The sequence below is a fragment of the Equus przewalskii genome, chromosome 5, assembly GCF_037783145.1.
Source record: "Equus przewalskii isolate Varuska chromosome 5, EquPr2, whole genome shotgun sequence".
Classification (NCBI taxonomy): domain Eukaryota; kingdom Metazoa; phylum Chordata; class Mammalia; order Perissodactyla; family Equidae; genus Equus; species Equus przewalskii.
The window spans coordinates 55,752,113-55,775,404 of NC_091835.1; the positions used below are offsets into that span (position 1 = coordinate 55,752,113).

Sequence of the window (23,292 nt, forward strand, 5' to 3'; positions counted from 1 at the left end):
TGCTGCAAATGGCACCTAATGAAACTGTGTGGCTCTTTAAAACTAAATCTTCATTTTTATCAAGAAAAAAATTAGACTTTTTTAAGTGCAAAAATATACATAGATTCTGTGCTCTGCCTTTGAAAATACATTTTCAGCTAAGAAATAACATGAGCCTAACATATTCCCTTGTCCTAGAAAGATGCCTACGACAGGTACATATGAAAAAATCATGCACAGCAAGCAGAAACGTACAGTACTTGCTTGTTTTATATAAAAATGTTACTGCTCAAAGGATCCTTCTTTTTCTTTCATCTACAAAATCCTCCACCGTTTCATAAATACAGGACATTGGGGCCTCTGTACACACATCGTGTCCTCTCAGGACGGGCATCAGCTAACACTGTCAATATCAGTCAACACACAGCCTCCGTGCAAACCACCTTTACACTATCATGGAGCACCAACCCTGCCCTGACTCTACCTCTGTCTGAGTTTTAGTATCTGTCCTGTCCTGCCCCTAGGCTGTCCCCTATGTTCATCCTCACAATTCCTAAATTACCATTGATGGGTCGCCACAGCCTCACTGTGTGCCAGCAATGACAGGCCTTTGCAGGCATAACCTGCTTATTATCATCATTACCATCTTCTTCCCCTGCCTATCACCTCCTCCAGGACTAGCCAAAGAAAGCCACTTCCCGTGTGATCCTCCTCAGTAGACAGGCGCCCCTCACTGGGAGTCAATGAACCTTGAATAATGACCATGTATTTTTCTAGATGCTGAAGAGTAATAAGATCTAGCCCCCTATCCTCCAAAAGGGCAGTTCACAGCATTGGTGGTGAGAACACATACACACATTACATGGTTGTGCAATAGTGAAATATAAACATCAAATTTCAGTGGAGTTCTAAGAAATGACAGATTAATGAAAAATGGAGGATTAAGGAATGACCTCGTAAAATCTACACAGAATTTAACTAGGTGAAAAGATGGCAGATAGAGAGTTCAGGCAAGGCTAAAAAATAAAAATAGCTTCAATTGTATAGGAACATGACACTTTCTGAGAACAGTTAAGAATATGGGTCATATGAGGGTACAGAATTTAAAATATGCAATATAAAAAAATAATAAAATGACTTCTGCTATAATGTCTGAAATGAAAAATACAGCATCAAGCATTGGTGAGGGATGTGGAGAAACGGGAACTTTGAAGCATTAGTGTTAACTGATTAAACCACTGTGGAGAACTGTAGACAGTTTCATGAAAGCAGAGTAAATGCAATTTCATGACCTACTCCTGTTTATGCCCAACAGCGTTGCACTGCATACCTATGTTTACCAAAAGACATCACAAGATTGTTCATGGCAGCACTAATCTTAACAGCTCCAAACTGGAAACAACCCAGACGTCCATCTACAATAAAATGGATACATAGATTGTACTATATCCATTCAATGGAAATCTCTTCAGCAAGGAGAATGAACGCAACAACATGGATGAATGTCATCATGGTAATGTGGATCAAAAACAAGACACAAAAGAAAAGGAAATCAAGGAAAACCATCTATAGGCAAGGATGGGGTGAGTGGAAGCAGGATCTGATCCCAAGGACACAAGGCTGGGCAGAAAGTCCCAAGACAATCCCCGTTGAAGGTCCACCACCCTCATCTCCTTGCTCCTCCACGGCCACAGAGGAGAAGGTGCCAGACAACGCTGTGGCCCTGCCTTGGGGCATTCCAGGGCCAAGGCTCATCACCAGCACAGAACACTTGCTGCTTCAGCACCTGGGAATAGAGATGTTAGGACCATTTCCAAACAGTTATGAAAAAGGAAAAGAGATCCAAGGACTCTCTGGGCAACTTCTCTTTGTGTTTTGGTTTTAAAGTTCGTCTGGCTTATAAGGACTGAGGGTATAATTAAACCAGCTCAACTAAGGGTAGGGTTATTTTAAAAATTCCCACAAGCATCTGATGACAGGAAGTTAAGAGTGAAACCAGGCTTCTTAGGAACCAAACCCAGCAGCTACAACAAAGGAAGGTAGCACCTTCTCTGGGCTGCGGGTCGTCTTCACAGCTGCCCTGCTTCTCTCTGTATTTGCTCCTTTTCCCAGCTCTGTTCACGGGCTTCTCATCCATGCTTTTCATAACTGAGGCGGGAATGTGGGTCACTGGGGCTGCCCCAGCCTCTCCTCTTCTCTTGTATTCACACACCTGTCACTTCTGTCTTCCCGGCCAATTGCGTCACTCTCAGATTTCAAATTCCTAAGAGCAGCACCTCAGTGGTTCCCCTCATCTTTGCGAATCAATTCTCACAGGTCGCTGAACTCCCACTCCTCCTCATCCTTCAGGTCCAACATAGATACCACTTCCTCTGACAAGCCTTCACCGGCCTAGCTCCCTCCCTAGGCCAGGCTGGTGTCCCTCTGATGTGATCCCGCAGCCTCGGGGTCACACACTGCCCTGTCCTGCCTGTCTTCCCACCAAAACAGAAGCTCCTCGAGGACAAGGCTGTGTCTTGTGCTTAGTTATCTCCCAAGCACCCAGCTCTTTAAATGGATGAGTCTTTTGGGTTTTAAGAAATTAGACTGACATTAAAAGAATGCTTAAAAACCTGGAAATATTTGAATTTTATACTTTTCTTTTGGCCTGAGGCAACCATGCATTTTTCTATAGTCCAATAAAAGACACTGGCTAGGTTTCCAGTTGTCCAGGAATGTAGCTGAAGGGTGCAGATGGAAGAGTCTGCTTTGCGGCCCCCACCCTCTCCCAGCACCTAGTGCCATGCTAGTTCGTGGCACGCTGTCAAACAGTGAGGAGTGTACGAGTAAGACACTCCCCCTCACGTCGTACAGCATCATTATAAAGCTATGCTTGGCTTACTTTTTCTTACTTTGCATTAAACTGCAATGAAACAGTTGAAATGAGTACTCTTGTTACCATGGGTAAACTATAAAGTGAATCCGAAATGTCATTAAGTCTCTCTGACCTTTTTAATGTGCCATTGATACAGCTATCTTATTAACAGAGACAGCTTCGTCAGAGTAGAAAAAAGGAATTTCAACATCTAAAACTGTCAGCAACAACTTCCTACTGGTATATCTACAACAAAGCAAATAATGCCTTCTGCAAAATAAAGACTTGGTTTATTTCTTACCTACAGTCTGTTTCCCTCTATAAAGCATTTAACAAGATCTTTATTTCAAACCCACATACTTTCTCTCATCAAGCACAGGTTTAGCTTCCACGGAGCAAATATGCACCGATTGGTTACAATGCATCAGGCATCGATTTCCCAATTTCTACACAAAGATCTTGTCTGCCTGCCAATGAACTACATCCAATAACATTAAAAATCCCTTCAACATGTACGACATTTTCTAGTTTACAAAGCATTTACATGTAAAGATTATTTATCCCAACAAAATCTCTGTGAAGTGGGTATTACCCTCATTCTTGCATAAGAAAAATAGCCTTAAAGAGGTTGTGACTTGTTCAGCGTCCCACAGCAAACCCATAGCAGAGCCTGCCCACAGGACAGGGTTTCCTGGCCCCACATAGAGTTCTCCACCGAGCACACAGCCTTCCATTAGCATGTCTTTACTAATGTAGAGAACTGAAAGGAAATACGGTGGATCCAACATTGATATTTCATGGAGAAGCACCTGCCTGAGGCCCTGACCCATTCCTTGGACAACGCAGCCAGATGAACTTGAGCTTTTATACAGTTAAAGCAGGGCTGACATTAACTTAAAATCAGTGTGTGATCTCCTCCCCAGCACAGTAAACAGATGATTGCATGGATGAAAATGTTTGTTAGAGTACCACACAGCAAGAAATCGAATCCTTAAATAAAAGCTTGGGCTTGGCATTCATTCTTCATGAAAAGCAATTTTTGCCTTTATGTTCCAACCGTGGCAAAAAATAAAAGAAGTACTTCTTTTAATTTTTCTCAGCTTCTCAGGGATTTAAGATTGCAACGGAAATGCAATATCCAGATTTAAATGATTATATAGTTTTCTTCAAGAAGTATCAGTAAGTGATCCAGAACAGTATTTTCTAACAAATAATCCCTAGTCCAAGGTAACATTTGCTCCTCTACCAGCTTCTTCCTGACTCCCTCCTCTTTCCTCTCCCTTGTATTTCTCCCCTTCATTCCCAGGATCCAAGACAAATTAGCTAAGTTACGATTACATAGTATCATTTTAATCAGGAAAACTCTACTTGATGACTTTGATCATCTCTTTTGTTCCCAAGAAGCTATTTTTCTATGAACATAATACAAAATACATAATGGAAACACCCCCTGTGTAGAGAGCTCACAAGCCACAGAGGACACAGTTTATACCTGAGGGTTTCAAAAGGGTGACACCTCCCTCCGCCATGCCCCAGAAACACTTAGGCTGCAGGTTAAATGAAGATTATCTCACCTAACCTTGCGACACATTCAATCAGAATTTCTGTGACATGAAGCAGGAAATCCTTAATTTTTTTTTTTTTAAGGGGAAAGCACGAATGCAGTCCCTCACTACTACAAATTATGCAGTTGAGTTTCCCATATTTGGGGAAATCGCAGAGGTGAGCAAATCTGGAGTGCAATGGATAAGCCTCGCCCTAGGAAAACCACCTTCATGATCGTGGTATCTCCCCTGCCAGGTGAGTATAGGAAATCTTTAATTTTAACATGCTTCCCTAGGTGAGTCTGATATTCACTCTAGTTTGGTAATCACTGCTTTAAAAATCAGAATAACTTCAGTTTCATGCCAAAAAACACATGTATGGAGGACCCGGTGACGCAAGGCCCTTCTAGTTGCTAAAATAAGAACAGAGCAGCTCAGTTTGCATAGCTCTCTTTCCTTTTTTTTTTTTTTGAGGAAGATTAGCCCTGAGCTAACTACTGCCAATCCTCCTCTTTTTGCTGAAGAAGACTGGCCCTGAGCTAACATCCATGCCCATCTTCCTCTACTTTATACGTGGGACGCCTACCACAGCACGGCTTTTGCCAAGCGGTGCCATGTTCGCACCTGGATCCGAACTGGCAAACCCCAGGCCACTGAGAAGCGGAATGTGTGAATTTAATTGCTGCACCACCGGGCCGGCCCCTGCATAGCTCTCTTTAAACACACAATGTATTTTTTCTTAAATTTTAATTCAATTTGTTCAGAATTTATTATGAGATAGCCTCCATGTTAGGGGCTTCAAGGGTTATAAATATTAGGACGACATAGCGCCCTAAGGCTGTAACAATCAAAACCTAAGGTTTTGAGGCCAGCCTGGCGTCATAGTGGTTAAATTTGCATGCTCTGCTTCAGTGGCCCAGGGTTCACAGGTTCAGATCCCAGGTGCAGACCTATGCACAACTCATCAAGCCATGTTGTGGTGGCATCCCACATATAAAATAGAGAAAGATTGGCACAGATGTTAGCTCAGGGCTCATCTTCCTCACATAAAAAAACCCTAAGGTTTGGCGTCTGTTTAAAACTGAAAATGGAAAGACAGAAAAAGAAGCTTCTTTAGAGGGAAGATGAGTTCCATCTTAATCTTATAATTTCATATCTTGATATTTTCCTGCAAAGTAATACAAGCCTTTGCCTGTATTTCTGAACAGCAGGAAGACATCTACCCATTTCAGCAGATCTATTCTACCTGCTTATCCAGGACCACCTCTCAAGAAAAACATGATGCTGATGGGGAGCCTTTATATTCTTTTGCTGACAATACTATTTTATCTATTTCCTGCATTTGAAAGACAACCATTTTCAATATTATAAAGGCAATACTTCTTTCATCAAGTATACACTGCTTTATGTTCTGTCCCCTTCAAATCTGGTGAGAAGAAAACCAATGACTAGGCAGCAGGGAGGGGTCTTAATAGGGAAACATCCTCTTATCTCCTCTACAGGCTCCAGCTCTAGGCAGAAGCCATACTTAACTTGGGCCTTTGTTTTTAATTTAATCCAAGATTTACAAGATTGATTGTTGAAGTATCATATTTCTAAAGAGACTTATATAAACACATGAGTCAATCCTGGGCTAAATGACAATTCTCTGGCAGTACAAGTTGCACATAAACCTATTCTATCACTTCTCAAATGCAAATCCACTAAAACCACGGTAACAGAATCTTCAGAGGTTGGACCTCAGAATTGATACTTCAACGTGATTCCCAAGGGTTTTTGAGACCCACGCAGTTTTGGAAATCCGGTTGGAGTAAAATCTTAAGGCCCTGGATGGCTGCAGTCAGGCCACAACTGTGGGTGGTAAATTACAAGAAGCGTCATAAGCACCCATGGTCTTGGACCCTAAAGGATATTTTTTTTTCAAATAAGACTCACATTCTAAACTAGTCTTCACACCAAAAGGTGGAGAGCAATAATAACCCTCGCCCCACTCAGAATGCGCTGAGCAAAAGAGGAATTGGCAGATTAGAACAAACCCCCCAAACTAGAGGCAGGGGAAGTCTGCAGACTGTGCTGCAGCCACCATACACTCCTCACCAACCCACCCATCCTTCTCCCTTCTTCTGTCATAGAGTCAAGCCAAGAACCCCCGCGCTTGTTCTAGGCCAGTGTTGTCCAATAAAAATAGAACAAAAGTAAGCATAACTTCACCTTTAAAAAGAGTAAAATGAAACATGATAAATTAATAATAAATTTTGTTTCAATGAATATCCTCCAAATAGGATTTTGACATACAATCAAGATAAAAAATTATAGTATTAATGGACTATTTTACATTCTTTTTTCTCATAGGATTCCATCTTTGAAATCCCGTGTATACTTTATTTATACTTAACAGCACATCTCGGCTCAGACCAGCCACATTTGATGTGCTCAGCAGCCTCACGTGGCTTGTGGCTCCAGTGGTGGACGGCACAGATCAAACAATCACCCTGACCCTCAGCCTCATCCTCCACTTCTTCCAATACTAGCTTGTCCGTGGTTTTACCTTTTCAGTTCCGGACTCCTACTCCAAACTCATGCCTTAATCCTTGGCTCTATCCCCTTTCCACTCTCATATCCGATCTTAAATTTTTCCAATCTCAAATTTCCCAAAGTGCTATCCTGGTATTTCCTGGTCCCCTTATTTTAGGACGTGGTTTTTGTCTCTTTTCACTCCCTGTCACCTCTGGCGAAAACTTCTGTCCTGGCTCTTGTTTTTACAGAAATTCCATGTGGGGTGGGAGGGGCGGAGGGATTTGGACACACAGGGGCAAAATTTTCTTAATCGTAATAAAAAGTAATTTAATAAAATCTAAATTCAGAGAAATGACAAAGAAGATGATAGAGAATTCTTTGTGATTCTGCAGCTACACCACAGCTATCCAGACATTCAAGTACAAGAAGTGTGAACAACACAGGTGGTAAGTAGCAGAGCCAAGATGACAAACAGGAGGCGGGGATAGATGGGTCCACACAGAGAAGAGTTCCCTTAGTCACCTCTGGCTAAGGGCTTCACCACCTTGCTAGAGAAGGAACTGGAAATTAATGCCATTAATACACTGTGCGGTATTTGTAATTTGTTGTATATATAATTATGCGAGTTAACCAGCTATTTCACAGCATGAATTCCATCATTCTCAAGGAAACACTTCCTTGCCTTTATGAAGTTACAAGTAAACAAACTCTTACAGATTTTTAAGACAGAACATTGGACACGGCATTGGGTTGGGAGGAAGTCGCAAGTGGTAATTACAATCACATTTCTGGTGTTCAGAGAGGAACACCAGGTGTGTGACAAACCACTCAGAAAAGGACTTCAATAAGGCTCACTCCTTTCCATGGGTGCTCATGTAACCAGGATCACCGTTCATTCATTCAACAATATTCTCAGGACTTATTGTGTGTCAGGCTCTGAGGTGAAGCCTGGTAAGACTCTGAGATAAAGTTAAGGGCCACCAGGACAGCTGTCACACAGCTATGAGCAAAATTATTTAATTCCCCAAGTCTGCTTCTAGAACATGCTCATACCCAACTTTCTGCCATCTACTTCTGTGAACTGGTCCCCTCTCTTCTTGAGGGGAAGACACCCAGCCCTCAGGTCACCCCAGCCACCTACCCTAGACCTGCTCCCTAGAGGAATGCTCACACTGCAAAACCAACAGGTTCCAGGCTCATGCTCCATTCCCAAGTCAAAACACCCATCGTTTCAGTGACTGGATCTTGGCTACATTTTAAGGAAAGAGCATTCTTACTGAAGCAATTCACACTCTGATGAGGGGAGCAGTCACTATAAGTTTTATATCAAGGAAACCTTTCTGAAAGAGCTAGTACTTATCGGAGGCTTCATGAATGGGTAGGGCTTGGACTGGGAAATAGACGTTGTAGGTCAACAGAATGGATGGGGACCTGTGAGGGTCCCAAGATTCTGAGTGTTCTTTTTAGTGGATCATCGGGGTGAGAACATGTTATTTAAAAAGGAGACATGAATTTCTCTCAGGGAGAAACTATCTTTTAGTTTTTTGTTGCTGTTGTTCTTTCTTTCCTTTTATTTTTTTTTAAAGAAAACACCATCATAGGCCATGTCATACACAAAGCTATATATTCATCAAGTCTGTTTAATTCTCCTCCTCCAGGGTACACAGGAGATTCCATTTCTCAGGCCCCTCGCAGTCAGCTGGGGCAAATGGTTACTTCTGGACAACAGGTCTGGGCAGAGGTGCTGTGGGTCTCTTGAAGCTGAAACAACATTTATAAGGGGTGTGGTTGAATGAATACTTGATGATATTAAGGAATCACTGGCAGTTTTTTTAGGGCATCATGAAGATATGGTGACCATATTTTTAAAAGACATCCTTACTGGCGTGGTCTGAATGTGCCCCCCGCCCAAAGTCATATGTTGAAACCTAACCCCTAACATGAAGGTATTATGAGGTGGGGCCTTGAGGAAGTGATTAGGTCATGAGGGTGGAGTCCTCTTGAATGAGATTAGTGCCCTTATGAAAAAGATCCCACAGAGCTCCCTTGCCCCCTCTGCCATGTGAGGACGCAGTAAGAAGGCGCCAGCTATGAACCAGGAAGAGGGCTCTCACCACAATATGACCATGGAAGCACCATGATTGGGACTTCCAGTCTCCAGAACTCTGAGAAATAAATTTCTGTTGTTTGTAAGCCATCCAGTCTGTGGTATTTTGTTAGAGCAGCCTGAATGGACTAAGACACTTACCTTTTAGAGATATTACATACTGAAATAATGATAATTGAATTGATATCATATCTGGGAAGGATCTCAAAACAGTTCAGAGGTGGTAGAGGAAAATGGAGAGGGGTTGGAAGTTGAGTGGGGGTATTGGTGACACAAGGTTGAACACAGCTGATAAATGCTGAAACTGGGTGATGGGAACAAATATGGGAGTTCATTATACTATTCTCTCCCCTTTTGTACCATGTATCTGAAAGTTTCAGCGTAAGAAGCATGGGCCCCTCCAGATTTCTCTTCCTCTGCTATACTGACTTAGCCATTCCAGATGGCAGGACTATAAAATGCAGGCAGCTTAGAACTCAGGGTCACCACCAGGAAGAGTGGTTCCTTAGAGACTGGCAGGATACACAGCCTTCTTCCTGGGAACAAAAATTAAACCTTCTCACATTAAGCCATTTCTATTTCAGAGCTTACTATGACATCAGTATATTTTTAGATGCAATATATATATATATTATTTAGTTTTAGAGATGATTTTAGTCTGAGATGGCCTGTACAATCTAGGCTTGTATCAGAAATTTGGAGGAAGGACAGAATAGGGAATAGTGGGCAAGAGGTGTGCCTAAGAAAATAACTGAGACCAGAGACCTGCTGAAAAAAGTCAGCCAATGAAACATCCCCAGGAGAAGAGGAGTTGAAGGATTTTGTAGTATGGTGATGTCTACCATAAATTATTTGTGGCATGGTTCTGCAATTAGTTCTGCTCCTTTGTTCCAAGATCTTGGTAAAATCTCTTAAACACAAAAGCCTTATATGAGAAGTATTTTAGGGGATATTAAGGTGAAAGGTCTATGCTCTGTATCTTGGTTGGCACAAGAGAAGGAAATGAGAATGGCCATGTGCAGTAAAATAGGGGTGAGATGGAAAGTTTCTCAGGAAAATGAAAATGAAATGGGAGATGCCCATGAGAATATGAGGCTCTAGGGAAGCATAAAAATCCTAGGGAGGGCTATGGACACCCCGCATGTGGGAAAAGATTTGAACCAATTTTCTTTAAGTCTCAAAGAAGAAGACGCAACACAATATTGGGGTTCCATAATCACATGCATCTTTAAACGTGTTACTGCATTCTGCGAGTCATTCTCATGATAGAGTAGAGTTATTCTGAGATGGTTTATGATGAGATGAGGAACACTTTCTCCATACTCGAGTGTACAGAGGCATGTCCAGTTGAAAATGTCCTAATGACAGAGAGAAAAGCAAGGATAGATCCAGAGGTGGTAGTCTGAAGTGTCCTTTAGAGACAGAAAGGTAAATGTAGGTGTCATGTCCATAGATGCAGGAGACATTGTGAGAATGGATTTAATCATCCATCTGTCCATCACACGGTAAACAACCATTGTCGCTCTGCCCTGGGCTCAGCACTGTATAACCGGCTGGAGACACAAAGGAATAAAAGATATGGTCTCTGCCCTTAAGAAGCTTACATCTAAACGGGAAAGAAAAAGTAGCAAATAGTCCATAACAATATAAGGGAATATGACAGAACAAAAATATATGGCCAAGATGGGAGGTAAGAAGGTTCTGGCAAGATCTTCTAGAAGCAGCGATGGCTCAAGAATGAAAGGCATATAGGACTGGAAAGCAGCAAGTGAAAAGGCTCTGAGGTGACAAGGCAGTGGTGTATTTAAGGAAGTGAAGCAAGTTAGGATGGCTAATGTTTAAGGTTAGGGAGGAAGGCAGGGAGGTGTCAAGAGATGAGCCTGAAGAGAAGAGCTGTGGCCAAAGTCCTTACTCTTATCCAAAAAGGTACAGGAAACCACTGAACTTTTAAATATTAAGCCAATGAGAAACATCACCTGGAAACAATGTGGAGGGTGGATGTGAGGAGAGCAAACTGTCAGGAGGGAACCAAAGGCTATTTCACGGATGCAGGTGAGAGACCACGAGGGCCTTAAGGAAGATGGTAGCAGTGGGGAAGCAGATAAGTGAACAAATTCTAGAGACACTGAGATCTAAAGTACAGGCCTGGGTGACTGCTTAGAGGAGGGGAATGAAAGAAACGTAGTAGTCAGTCATGATGACTAGGTTATTTGGTTGAGACAGCTGGGCCGGCGGGAACTTGCTGGTCAAGAGAAAGTTGTGCAATCAAAATACAACATCTCTTCTGTTCTTTAACTTCCAATTATACCCTTCTTCAAGTCAAAAGTAGAAACATTCACAATGCAATGAAACGTCATTCAATTGATTCACATAATCTCAATTAATTACAGGTGGGAAAAGTTATCGATCAGTCACAGAAAACTACTGACAGCTAATACAATCTGAACGTTTGGGTTAAAATGGAATGGTAAAAGATTAGGGCCTCATGACCAGAGTATCCTGAACAATGATGACTGGCCCCCCCAATTCTGTATTGATCCACCTTGTGATCTGACATACCCAATGGTCAAGAATAAGAAGTCAAATTCTAAATGGCTTCCGCATTGCTGTTAATATAAACTGCATCAAAGTACAATTTAAAATATATTAAAAACATAAGCCTCATACAAATACACAGTGAAAACTAAAGGCTTATATACTCTATTAATAAGAGAACAGAAACTTGACAAAGCCAGTTTAAAAGAGGATGTGACTTAGGGAAAGCCTTCTTAGGTACGACACCAAAAGCACAAGCAACAACAACAGCGAAAATAGATAAATTGAACTTCACCAAAATCACAAACTTTGGTGCTTCAAAAGACACCATCAAGAAAGTGAAAGAACAACCTACAGAAAGGTAGAAAATGGTTATAAATCATATATCTGATAAGGAACTTACAGCTAGAATATGTAAAGAACTGTTACAATTCAATAATAAAAAGACAAATAATCCAATTAAAAACTGGACAAAGGATCCATATAGACATTTCTACAAAGAAGGTATAGAAATGGCCAATATGCATATGAAAAGATGCTCAATATCATTAGCCATTAGGGAAATGCAAATCAAAACCACAATGAGATACCATTTTACACCCACTTGTATGGCTCTAATTAAAACAAAAAAAAAGATCGTCTAAAAGACAAGTGCTGATGAGGATAGAGAAAACCCGGAACCCTCATACAGAAATGAAAACTGGTGCCGTTGGTTTGGTAAACAGTCTGGCAGTTCCTAAAAAGTGAAATATAGAGTTAACATATATGACCGGGCAATTCCACTCCTAGGTACACATGAAAGAGAAATAAAAACACACATTGAGGGCCAGCCCAGTGGCGCAGCGGTGAAGTTCGCATGTTCTGCTTCAGCGGCCTGGGGTTCACCAGTTCGGATCCTGGGTGTGGACATGGCACCGCTTGGCAAAAGCCATGCTGTGGTAGGCGTCCCATGTATAAAGTAGAGGAAGATGGGCATGGATGTTAGCTCAGGGTCAGTCTTCCTCAGCAAAAAGAGGAGGATTGGCTGTAGTTAGCTCAGGGCTAACCTTCCTCAAAAAACAACAAAAAACAAAAAAAAAACCACACACATTCAAAAAAAATTACACATGAATGTTCATAGCAGCATTATCCATAATAATCAAAAAGTAGAAACAACCCAAATGACCATCAACAGATGAATGGAAAAATAAAAAGTGGCATATCCACTGGGGAATAAAAAAGAATGAAGTACTGACACATGTTAGGACATGGATGAATCTCGAAAACTTTATGCCAGTCACAAAAGATCACATATTCTATGATTCCATTTATAAGACATATATAGAGGTTAACTCTGTAGAGACAAAATGTAGATCAACGGTTGCCCAGGGCTGGGAGAATGGAATAAAATGGGGAGTGACTGCAAAAGGATATGAGGTTTCTTTTTGGGAAGCTTAAAATCTTCCAAAATTGTGATGATGGTTGCACAGCTCTGTAAGTATGCTAAAGACCACAGCATTGCACACTCTAACTGAGTGAACTGTATGGCACGCAGATTATATCTCAATAAAGCTGTTACTAAATATACACATAAATTGAATATATATAATAAATATACATAAATTAAATTTGAACAACTGAGGTCTTCACAGTTTATGAAAAAATGAAAAGGGATGAGATAGACAAATTAGACACAAATTTGTTTAATGTCCTGCAAGGCCATAAAACTGTAACATTTGACGTTTTATTTCCTACTAAAGAGAAGAGAAATCTTCACACCTATCAGATTTCTATACGTTAAATTCTAAGCTGACAGAGTTGTAACCACAGTAAATGTAAGCAAGTCAACCAAAATTGCACTCCTCTAGGTTTGTTAGACAATTCTCTACATTACAGTGAAAGTCACACAGTCATCTTTTGCCTTATTCTCATGTCTTAGATAATTTTTCTTAACAAACGTTTCTCATGAGCATACCACAATGATTTTTCATTTCACTTTTGTTAAGCAGAAAATGACTGGGTATTTCCTCCTAGCTAAACACATGAAAATAGATAATCTAACAGAGAAGGAATCAGAGAATTTAAGGCACAAGAAATCATTTGAAACAAAGAAAAACTTGCCGAAGCTACTCTTAAAAGCTACTGTTTTTTTTTAACTACATGTAATTAAAAACTGTAGCAATTATTAAAGGGAGAAAGAGCTAGTCTGAAAATCTCATCTGGCAACAGAGTAATTTATTATACCTACTTTAAAAGAACATATAATACTTGCAAGGTAGAAGCAAAGATGTTATAAAAGTTGGAGTTTATAAATCCAATAAAAGAGGGGAAGCGTTAATGACACAGATCGACACAGATGAATGACAAATCTGTGATTAGTCAAGACAGACTCACAGAGACAACCAAATCACAGCTAAACGGCAGAACTGATGTGAAGGCAAGAAAAACCAACAGAACTAGGAAACAGACGAAGGTAATCCAGTGTAAGAATCAGGAGCATACCAGAGGTCAAGCAAGCATGCAAGCAGAGGAGAAATTTTACTCAGGAAAGGAATTAAAGACAATTTTCCGCACGCTCAACAGTCTATTATAATGCAGCTATCTTAGAGGAACGTGAAAAGTCATAACTGTCACTGAAATGTCCTTGGGTATCTATGTATTTCAAGTATGAAACACAGGAACAGAAAGATACGTTTTTTAAAAGAAAGGAGAGGAAGAATATAAAGGTGCGATTATTAGATATTTTGTTCCATCACTTTATATTGATAGACTTGCCTGAGAACAGTGACTCACAGGAATTCAGAGACAAAGTTCTGGACGAAATGTGTATCAGACCCCTCTGAACAAGTGATATATATGCCTTGGAAGTGAAATGCAGAACCTGCCAAATGACTGGCTCGAGGTCCTGATTTTGCCAGAGGTTCCACCAAAGAATGTTTTTTTGGCCAAAAACAGGTGATGAAAATTCAACCTAATACCCAGGTAAGATGGTAGACCTAGGAGGGCAGTGAGTCAGAGACCAAAGACCCTTGTCCTGACACCAAGGACCCTGGGGCAGGCACTTTACTATGACAGAAGATCTGAATGGAATAATTGATTGATGAGTTAAGAACAGTCTGTTCTTCTTGTCTGTCTCTTTTGACTGTGCATCTTGGCTTTTGGAGACTGCTAAGCTCAAGAAACAGGCTACATCTAACTACAAAGATAAGAATGAATGCTCAAGTTCAGGAGACAAGAAAGCTTGGAGGGAAACCAACCCAAAGCTAAAGGAAATGGAGCCAGTAAGCAAGAACAGGATCCAGCGAAGGTGGTTTTTCTCCTAAAGGCAGAAAGTAGCTATTTAAGGAGCAACCAAACCTGAAACAATTTATCAAGGAGCTAAAAATATCCAGACAAGGAGCCCTGGAGATTTTGAAAGCCAGAGATACAAAAAGGACAAGTAGATTGCAACATTAACAAAAGCTAGGTTAGAGATATCAAGCCTAATTAAAGGATTAATTAAACAATATTTTGAAAAGTGTAAGATATAAACAATTTATAAGGCTCTATACTACCTCAAAAGGATGAGCTGACACTAGAAGCTGGATACCATACGATTTCTGAAGGCACATTCAAGACTTTTTTAAATACAAACCTATGTTGTAAGTAATGAAAACAATTGTGACAATATTATCAAAATGGGTTAATCAAATTGGAAGGTATCCTTTTTGAATGGGAAATAGTCTTACAAAAGGAAGAAAAGACTAGCAACAAGAAAGAAAAATACATAAGGCAAAGAAAGTAGAAATTTATCAATTAAAATACGTAAGATAAATAAGTGAAATAAAGCAAAGATCACTGCCTGGCATAAAAACAAAATCCAACAATCTCTTATCCTTGAGAGATACTAGTAAGCCAAAACATAATGTGCTATGGGTCAAGGTTTAATTCAAGATTTATCCTGTCTTTGCACACACAAAAAAGTGAAGATTACTACGATAAAAATGACAATAGATGTTAAAAAGTACTTAAAGCTATGAAAATGTAAGAAGAGTGTGTCTTAATATTTAAACATTATAGCAACAATATATCCTGAAGAAAAGTTATGAAAATGGTCAAATGTAATTATATCTGAAATCCTCAGCAGTCCATGACAGCAGATTGAACAGATAAGGAATTAAAACCCTTCTCAATGAACCAGATCCACTGATCAACATCACTTCTTGATCCAATTTCTCTAAATTTCTTAAGGACAAATGGTAAGATATAATTAGCTGTAGCTTAGCAAAAATTGTTGCTCATTTCTGTTTCCCACTTTCAACCTCCCCACTGATTTTAATCTTACAATAGATATGATGTCCAGTCAACCTCTATACACACCTCTCTGTGCATTGTTGTGTAACATTTGCCATACGGGCCACTCAATACATATTTATTATTGATGATATGTGCTCAATAAAATGTTTGTTGAATAAACAAATATATACCACTATCAGAACAATAGCAATAATTCTGACAAAAGAATATGTTGAAAAGAATTCCAAATGTATGAATAGTAGTTTCTTTGCTTCCTGCACTCTGAATACAACACAACTCTTCCTTCCTCTAAATGCAAAGCCAACATATTATTTAAGATTATCCAAACAATCTAATAACTACCAAGTAAAGTTAAAGCAACTTATTTCTACTGACCTTGTAAGAATGTAAGGCGAAAATGAAGCTGGATTATCCTGCTCTGAAAAGAGGGGCATAGATCCTCCCATCATCCACAGACGAAAGTACAACACAACAATCACCTTGAAAGAAAAGAAGATATGGTCAGAAAAGCATCCCTTGTTGGGGTAAGCCCCATCTTTTGGGAAGATACTTTCAGATGCTTTACAAATATTTTGTTTTGCAAGCACTTTTTCCAGTGAGCATTTCCATAAAATCCTAACATTCAAGAGGAGTGGGAAAGATGGAAATAGCTGAGTAGGGAGAAGAGTAGACAATGATGGTGATGAGGGAGAGGCAAGCACATTCTTACTAACAGCTGTTCAGTACCAAGCACTTCCTAGCTGTTACCCACTGTGTGAAAGGCTTTCTGTCTCATCTGAGGCCTCCCAACCCTAGAGGCAGATGAGGAAGCTGAGGCTAAAAGGTAATTTGCCCAGAATCCCATAGCTAGTAACTGCAAGATCCAGGAGTTGAACCCATGTCATTGCTCTCTAAGGCCCAATTTCTTAACCATTCCATTCACACAGCTCCATGAAACTTAATTTAAAATATGATAGATAATACTGCTGTGTCTTAAATGAATACATTTGGAAATATTCCAACGCTTGAATGCCATGAAGGAAAACACTCATGAAGGGTGATTTCAACAATCCTACAGAACATCTTATGTGTCACCCAATAGAATTTCATCACTGAACGGTACTATCCTGTTGCAAAGGTGGGTGAGAAAACCAATTCTCTAAACTACTGAAGGGGAGCAGAATAAGCCACCCCAAAATATGCAGTTTCAGTATGTGGATTGTTTTGAGCTGAAGGCAATCAAGACCCAGCAGACTCAGGAAAAGCTTCTCACCTCTCGCTTAACTGCCTAAAAGAATTTACTTAGGGACCCTATACCAGGAAGAGAGATCAACAGAGATTACTTTTGATATTAGAAAGACTTACCTGCATGGCAGGGCGAACATTTGTTTACCAAACATTTGCTCTCCTCATCTTCCCATGAATTGTCTTCCTCCCCTTTGAAACCCCAGACCTCTACTTCCTTCTCCTTAACTCAGGATGGTACATAAGCCTCAATTACATGACTGCCAGGGAGTCTCATGTCTTTGTGGGGTTCCCGTACATAAGAAACTAAATTTTATTTTCTCCCATTAATCTGTCTTATGTCAATTTAATTATTAGACCAGTCAATAAACCTAAAGGGGAAGAAGGGAAAATTTTTCCTCCTCAATCGTACTACAAAGAGGAAAAACACTATGATAATTGAAACAAACAAAAAGAATAGGAAGATAACTACTAGAAAGGGTTTTGAGAATCAATTTTAAAAAGTACAAAAGAATTGCCATTTGACAACTTTCATCACAGCCATAATGTCAAATTACTGGCATTTCCAAATAATTCTAAGAAAATAAATCACTTCCAAAACAAGAGTTGAATCATCCCATTTCTATGCAAAGATCCTGTGGTATTCTTTAGAGAAATGCTTTGCCCCTTTTGCTGAAATTGCCAGTCAAGACTCTCTACCTTATTCAGTTTTTGCATATTCATCTTCTTCCATAAACACATTTTAGTAAAAAAAAAAAAAAATCACATTAATTATTAACATTACTGGGGCCAGCCTGGTGACACAGCAGTTAAGTGTGCACGTTCCGCTTCAGTGGCCTGGGCTTCGCTGGTTTGGATCCCGGGTGCAGACATGGCACCACTTGGCATGCCATGCTGTGGTAAGCATCCCACGTATAAAGTAGAGGAAGATGAGCATGGATGTTAGCTCAGGGCCAGTCTTCCTCAGCAAAAAGAGGAGGATTGGCAGCAGTTAGCCAGGGTTAATCTTCCTCAAAAAAAAACAAAATAAAATAAAATAAAATTGTTAACATTACAATTCAAAGACATTTTCATAAGTTTCCTATCAAAACTTATTACAAATTTGGACAGGCAATTTACAAAAAACAGTAACTGCATAAGAGACTGGTCTCTTAATCTTCTTGAATAGAAACATCCAACAACATAAGAGGATGAATAACGTGATAGTCACCAAAGATGGCCAGCAAGAATTCCTACCCTCTTTGCATGTGCATTCTGCTCTTCCTATCAATAAATGGAGTCAACTGCCCACCCTTAAATCTAGTTTGGCCTGTGACTTGCGTCAACCAACAGAATGTCGCAGAAGGTACACTGTGTCAAGATCTGGGCCTAACCCTTGAGAGATCCTGCAACTTTTGATTTGTTCTTTTAGAATCCAGCTGCCATGTTGTATAGACATCCTGGCTATTCTGCTAGAGAGAGAGGCCGCGGGGAGGGAGCCAAGAGGATAAGATATCACAGAGAGATGACCTAACCCAGCTGACATCTGCATGAACCTGCTTGAGTAACCCCAGCCAAAAAGCATGATGAGCAGAAGAACCAGCCAGCTGGTCACTGCCCAAACTAAAGCATTTAGGGAAGATATATGGTGATTATTGTTTTAAGCCACTACATTTTGGGGTGGTTTGTTATGCAGCAATAGATAACTGATACAGCCAGGTTTGTGCTGCTAAGACCACTCAGCATCAGCAACTTGAAAGGGACTCATAAATACTATAGTTCACACTGTCCGTGTCAGTGAGCTCATGAATCCCTAGAGTGCTTTCATACACCCCTTCCAACGCTCTGTAACATTTATGGCATGTAAACTCTTTGATCTTAAAATCGTGCTGTTAAAATCTCTTGGTGATTCTATTAAATAATCTGAATCATGTCTCTGAGGCAAGTTAAAATGAAATATGCTTTAATGGATATTTCAAAAGCATATATATACTTACATAACTTATGACCAAAATGGCCCTCTTTAAGAATGGCCTCATGGTAAGCAGGAAATTTCTATTGCTGCTCGCTGTCAGATACCTGAAACAGGGGAAAAAAATCTTGAATAAGTGTCAGAGTCCACCACACATAATGTTCTTCTTTCAATGTGAAGATGATGTAGCTTTAAAAAGGGCTAGAAAGGATCATAGCAAAGAGCACAGTTTCTGGAGCCAGACCACCTGGATTTCAATCCCTCAGCTCTGCTGCTGACTGTCTTGGGGACCTTAGGTCCTTAACCTCTTTGCATATCTATTTTTATCACTTATAAAAGGGGACAATAGTAATATCTACTTCACAGGAAACTTGTAAGGAATAAATGAGATAATATATGCAACAGGACATAGCACTGTTAGCTGTAAATATTGCTATCCCATCTAATCCCAACTAACCCAGGCATTCTGGCAACTATATGGTCACACTGGTCATAGGGATGATCTTAAACAAAATGACAGTTTATTTACCCACTTAGTTTAGTGAGAGAGGTACTATATCTTCAACCCACAAAATGTCTCACAAATGTTTTACCCCTGAAAAATGAGGATGTCAAGGTTGTGTGAGGTTAAGAAATTTATCCAAAGTAACAAAGTTAGTAAGCATCAGTAGTGGGATCAGGGCTCAACCATATGCAATGGGCAATACTGTCACCTGCTTATGCCCTCTGGAACCAAACTAGATTACAAGAATGTAAACTTCTAGAAGGGCAGAAACTTGCATGGACCCTGCTTCTGCCAGAGCTCGGTCACTTGTACAAAGTGCGAGCTCCATATATCCACATGTAAGACATGTGATTGGCTGGCTTTAATAAAGACAAAAGGAAGCAAGAGGAAGCTACCAACAAACCCCAAACAAAACCCTAAAGCAGGTCATTTTCACCTACATGCAAATTTCTATTTTTTAAATTACAGAGTGGAGGAACAAGTCAAATGAAATCACATAATCTGGCAAGCATTTCCCACCTCATCCTTTTGTCTTCTACCCTTCGTCATTTTTTCCTTTTACTCTCTTTAATCCAATTTCTCCTCAAAGGATTTCTCCCTAGAATCTCTTAAAATTTGCATTTGAATGAGGTCTCTTTACACAATGGGAATATTCTACAGGAGAGAGATCCTTTTAAGACCCGACTGTGTTAGTATCACAGAGAAACGTCCACCTTGAGGACTGCTTACAAAATATATGTGGTTCCTCTGTTCTGTAAAAGTTAAGTGTCCAAATGGCACTGTAAGGAGGCGACAGTGTCACTCGGAGGCAGGTCCCTTCCTTCTTGCTTCCCTTTTCCTCTTCCAGGCTCATAAACAACTGTGGATCTGACTTTTCAAGCATTTAATGAGCGGAGAAAATGAGACAAGCCCCCAAAACACTAAATATTGAGTCAGCTTTTAGCAAGCTCTGGACTGGACCCATTCCCAAGCACTACATTGAAAGGCCTTCTTCTCCCTTAGCTCTCAAAAGAGAGTGTGGGGGCCGGCCCGGTGGCACAGCGGTTAAGTGCGCATGTTCCACTTTGGCGGCCTGGGGTTCGCCGGTTCGGATGCTGGGTGGAGACATGGCACCACTTGGCACGCCATGCTGTGGTAGGCATCCCACATATAAAGTAGAGGAAGATGGGCACAGATGTTAGTTCAAGGCCAGTCCTCCTCAGCAAAAAGAGGAGGATTGGCAGCAGTTAGCTCAGGGCTAATCTGCCTAATAAATAAATAAGAAAGAGAGTCTGGCAAGGAGGATAGCCAGGGATACCACCAGCTCTCATGACACAGGAGCATCACTAACGTCCCAAAATAGTTTTAAGGGAGTCCAGCACTTCCTGAAACTACACACAAGATTTTGTGTATATTTGCATCTGTGTATTTCTCTGAGGCGAAGTCCTTGGCCTTGATCTTCAGTGTCAACTAGGTCTGTGATTCCAAAAAGGTTACAGCATCTTCTCTCAGCTCTGCCTCTATCTACTATGACTATCATTTTCAGGATAACTCAACAAAGATCAACCCTGGATATTTCTGCTACGCCTTTACAGGATGCAAGATAAATGGCAACAGGAAGGGAATGACAGTGTGGGAAGGAAAAGGTGCTGAGGAGGGCTGGAGTTATAATACATCTGGATGACAAAGTATTCCTTGGGTTGGTCTAATTTTGGAAGCTTCATTTCTCAGGTTCCCTCAGTTGCTGGTTTATTTTAACACAGTGGAAAAATTAGAAGTGGTTTCCTTTCTATAAAACAACAAACCACTCCAAGGTTTAGGATTTTTTTTGAATGTGAAACTTAGGTAAATTCATATTTTGTTCCACTGAAAGCTCGCTATGATGGCTATTTCAGTGAGTTATATTTATAAAGTGTCCCTTTGTTTAGAAATTCTTCCTCCGTGAGACATTCCATTTCCTCAAGAAGTTAAGCTCCTTTAGGTACCAAATAAGTTTACTCTTAAATTGTAGCATCCCAAAGCAATGAAAGACTAGAATGATAGAGAGAGCAATGGTTGAAAAAAATGACCTCTTTCAAGATTTCTATTTCTAGTTGTTGACCAATTTTAAATGAGAAAGTAAGGCAAAATGACAGGGCCCTCTTTTTGGTAAACACTAGGTCAGAGGCTGAGACTCCTAAGCTCATCCAGGGAACACCCCAAGGACTGGATTCTCCTTCCCTTCCTCCGCCCCCTCCCACAACAAAATCAGACAGTTGGAATTTTTGCCATTAGTCTATGTCGTATGGTCTGTGAAGCAGAACCGAACAATAACAAATAATAACATTAATAATAAAAATAGCAAACAATTAATATGCCAGACAAAAATCTAAGTGATTTACACGTAGTAATTTCTTTACAATTTATAACAATTCCTTACGGAAGAGCAGTATAATTCCTTCTTAATAGAGACAGAGATCAAAAAACTAGAAGTAATACTGAACTATTTAGATTTTCTTAGCTACTCACTTCAATCACAAGCCAAAGTAGCTGAAAGTGCATTAAAAACACATGGTACTATGCAAATGCCATCACTGATAATTTTCAACTGAAGTCAAATTTTCTACTGTTTTCCCTGCAAAGCCAGAGAACATGCCAACAACAAAACCAAACCACTGAGGAAACCATTAGAACAAGAACCAAGGGTGTAGGATTCTATTCTTCTGCTTCAACTCATTTGTTACATGACTCGGAACAAGTCCACATGTGCTTCCTTTTCTTTCTGTATCAATGAAAGTTGGACTAAATGGTTTCAGGGTCCCATTCAGGTCTAAACTATTGTGATCCTTGGATGTTCTCAGCAACTGATGACATCATAAATGATGACTAAGGAAAAACATACAGAAACTTACTGCAATTTTTAAAAAGGAACACCAAGGGATCGGGGGAAGCAAATATTAGTTGATTCCTACTTTGAGTATGTCGGAGAGGAAGCAATTTTTCCTCTCTCTTGCTCAGTTCTTCTGGCTGGTCTAAGAATTAAATTGACACAAGACAGACTGAAAGGAGAAAATCAAATTCAATTACACATGTACAGAAACCCTGAAGATAAGAGGCTCCCTGATAGTCAGGAAATTGGGGTTTATACGCCATCCTGAGTTAAAGAGAAGGGGGCTAGGGGTTCTGGGACTCCAAGGGGAAGGAAGACAATTTACAGGAAGATGGGAAGAGCAAATATTTGATAAAAAGATGTTTGCCATGCTATTCAGAGACAATGGGACACAGAGAGGACTTTGATCAAACAGGCCTTGCTGAGTTCCCTCCAGTTGACCACACCTAGCTCATATTCTTTGTTGATATCTCTGGTGATAGCTCTTCTTCCTGGAACAGGCCCTTTACCTAAATTCTTTTAGGCACTTAAGGAGGAGGTAGAAAACCTCTTCCCAAGTCTTTTGTTTCTTAAAAGTAATCAGCCTAAAATAACCCTCATGCCAAAGAGACACATTTTGGGGTGACAAAATCTGCTCCTCTACAAGTAGATCTTTCATAATTTGCAGATGCATTTAGAAAAAATATTTTAACATTAGTTTGGGGTACTAACTATCAAATTCTGCAAATTTAACAATTTCTGATTTTAGGCAAATAAAAGAAAAAGATCAAGATTATCTAAAATAAATTTCCTAACCTGTGCTCCCCTACAGCCCAAGTTTTCTGACCTCAAATTTTCTATTAACATCCACCATCTCAGTTGATCATGTTCAAATATTCAGATCTAAATGTGACTTCTTCCTGAAGCTTACCCTCCATAACTACTCAGTCCGCAAACCCCATTAAGAGGTTACA

At 40.1% G+C, this 23,292-nt stretch overlaps 1 protein-coding gene and 1 non-coding gene across 4 annotated transcripts in view; both read right to left on the reverse strand.

The window, feature by feature from the left end:
• The window catches only part of TMTC1 (transmembrane O-mannosyltransferase targeting cadherins 1), a 258,597-nt gene that overhangs the window by 118,729 nt on the left and 116,576 nt on the right, over positions 1-23,292 (reverse strand). For all 3 annotated transcript variants that reach the window (XM_070620953.1, XM_070620952.1, XM_070620954.1), the window contains 2 exons: positions 19,012-19,093; positions 16,187-16,290 (listed from right to left, as the gene is read on the reverse strand). In XM_070620953.1, coding sequence (XP_070477054.1) covers positions 16,187-16,290; positions 19,012-19,093 — 186 coding nt within the window. The remainder of the gene's footprint in view (positions 1-16,186; positions 16,291-19,011; positions 19,094-23,292) is intronic.
• On the reverse strand, positions 4,478-4,641 carry LOC139083724 (U1 spliceosomal RNA). The gene has a single exon (XR_011540631.1). It is a non-coding gene; the product is annotated as a U1 spliceosomal RNA (small nuclear RNA).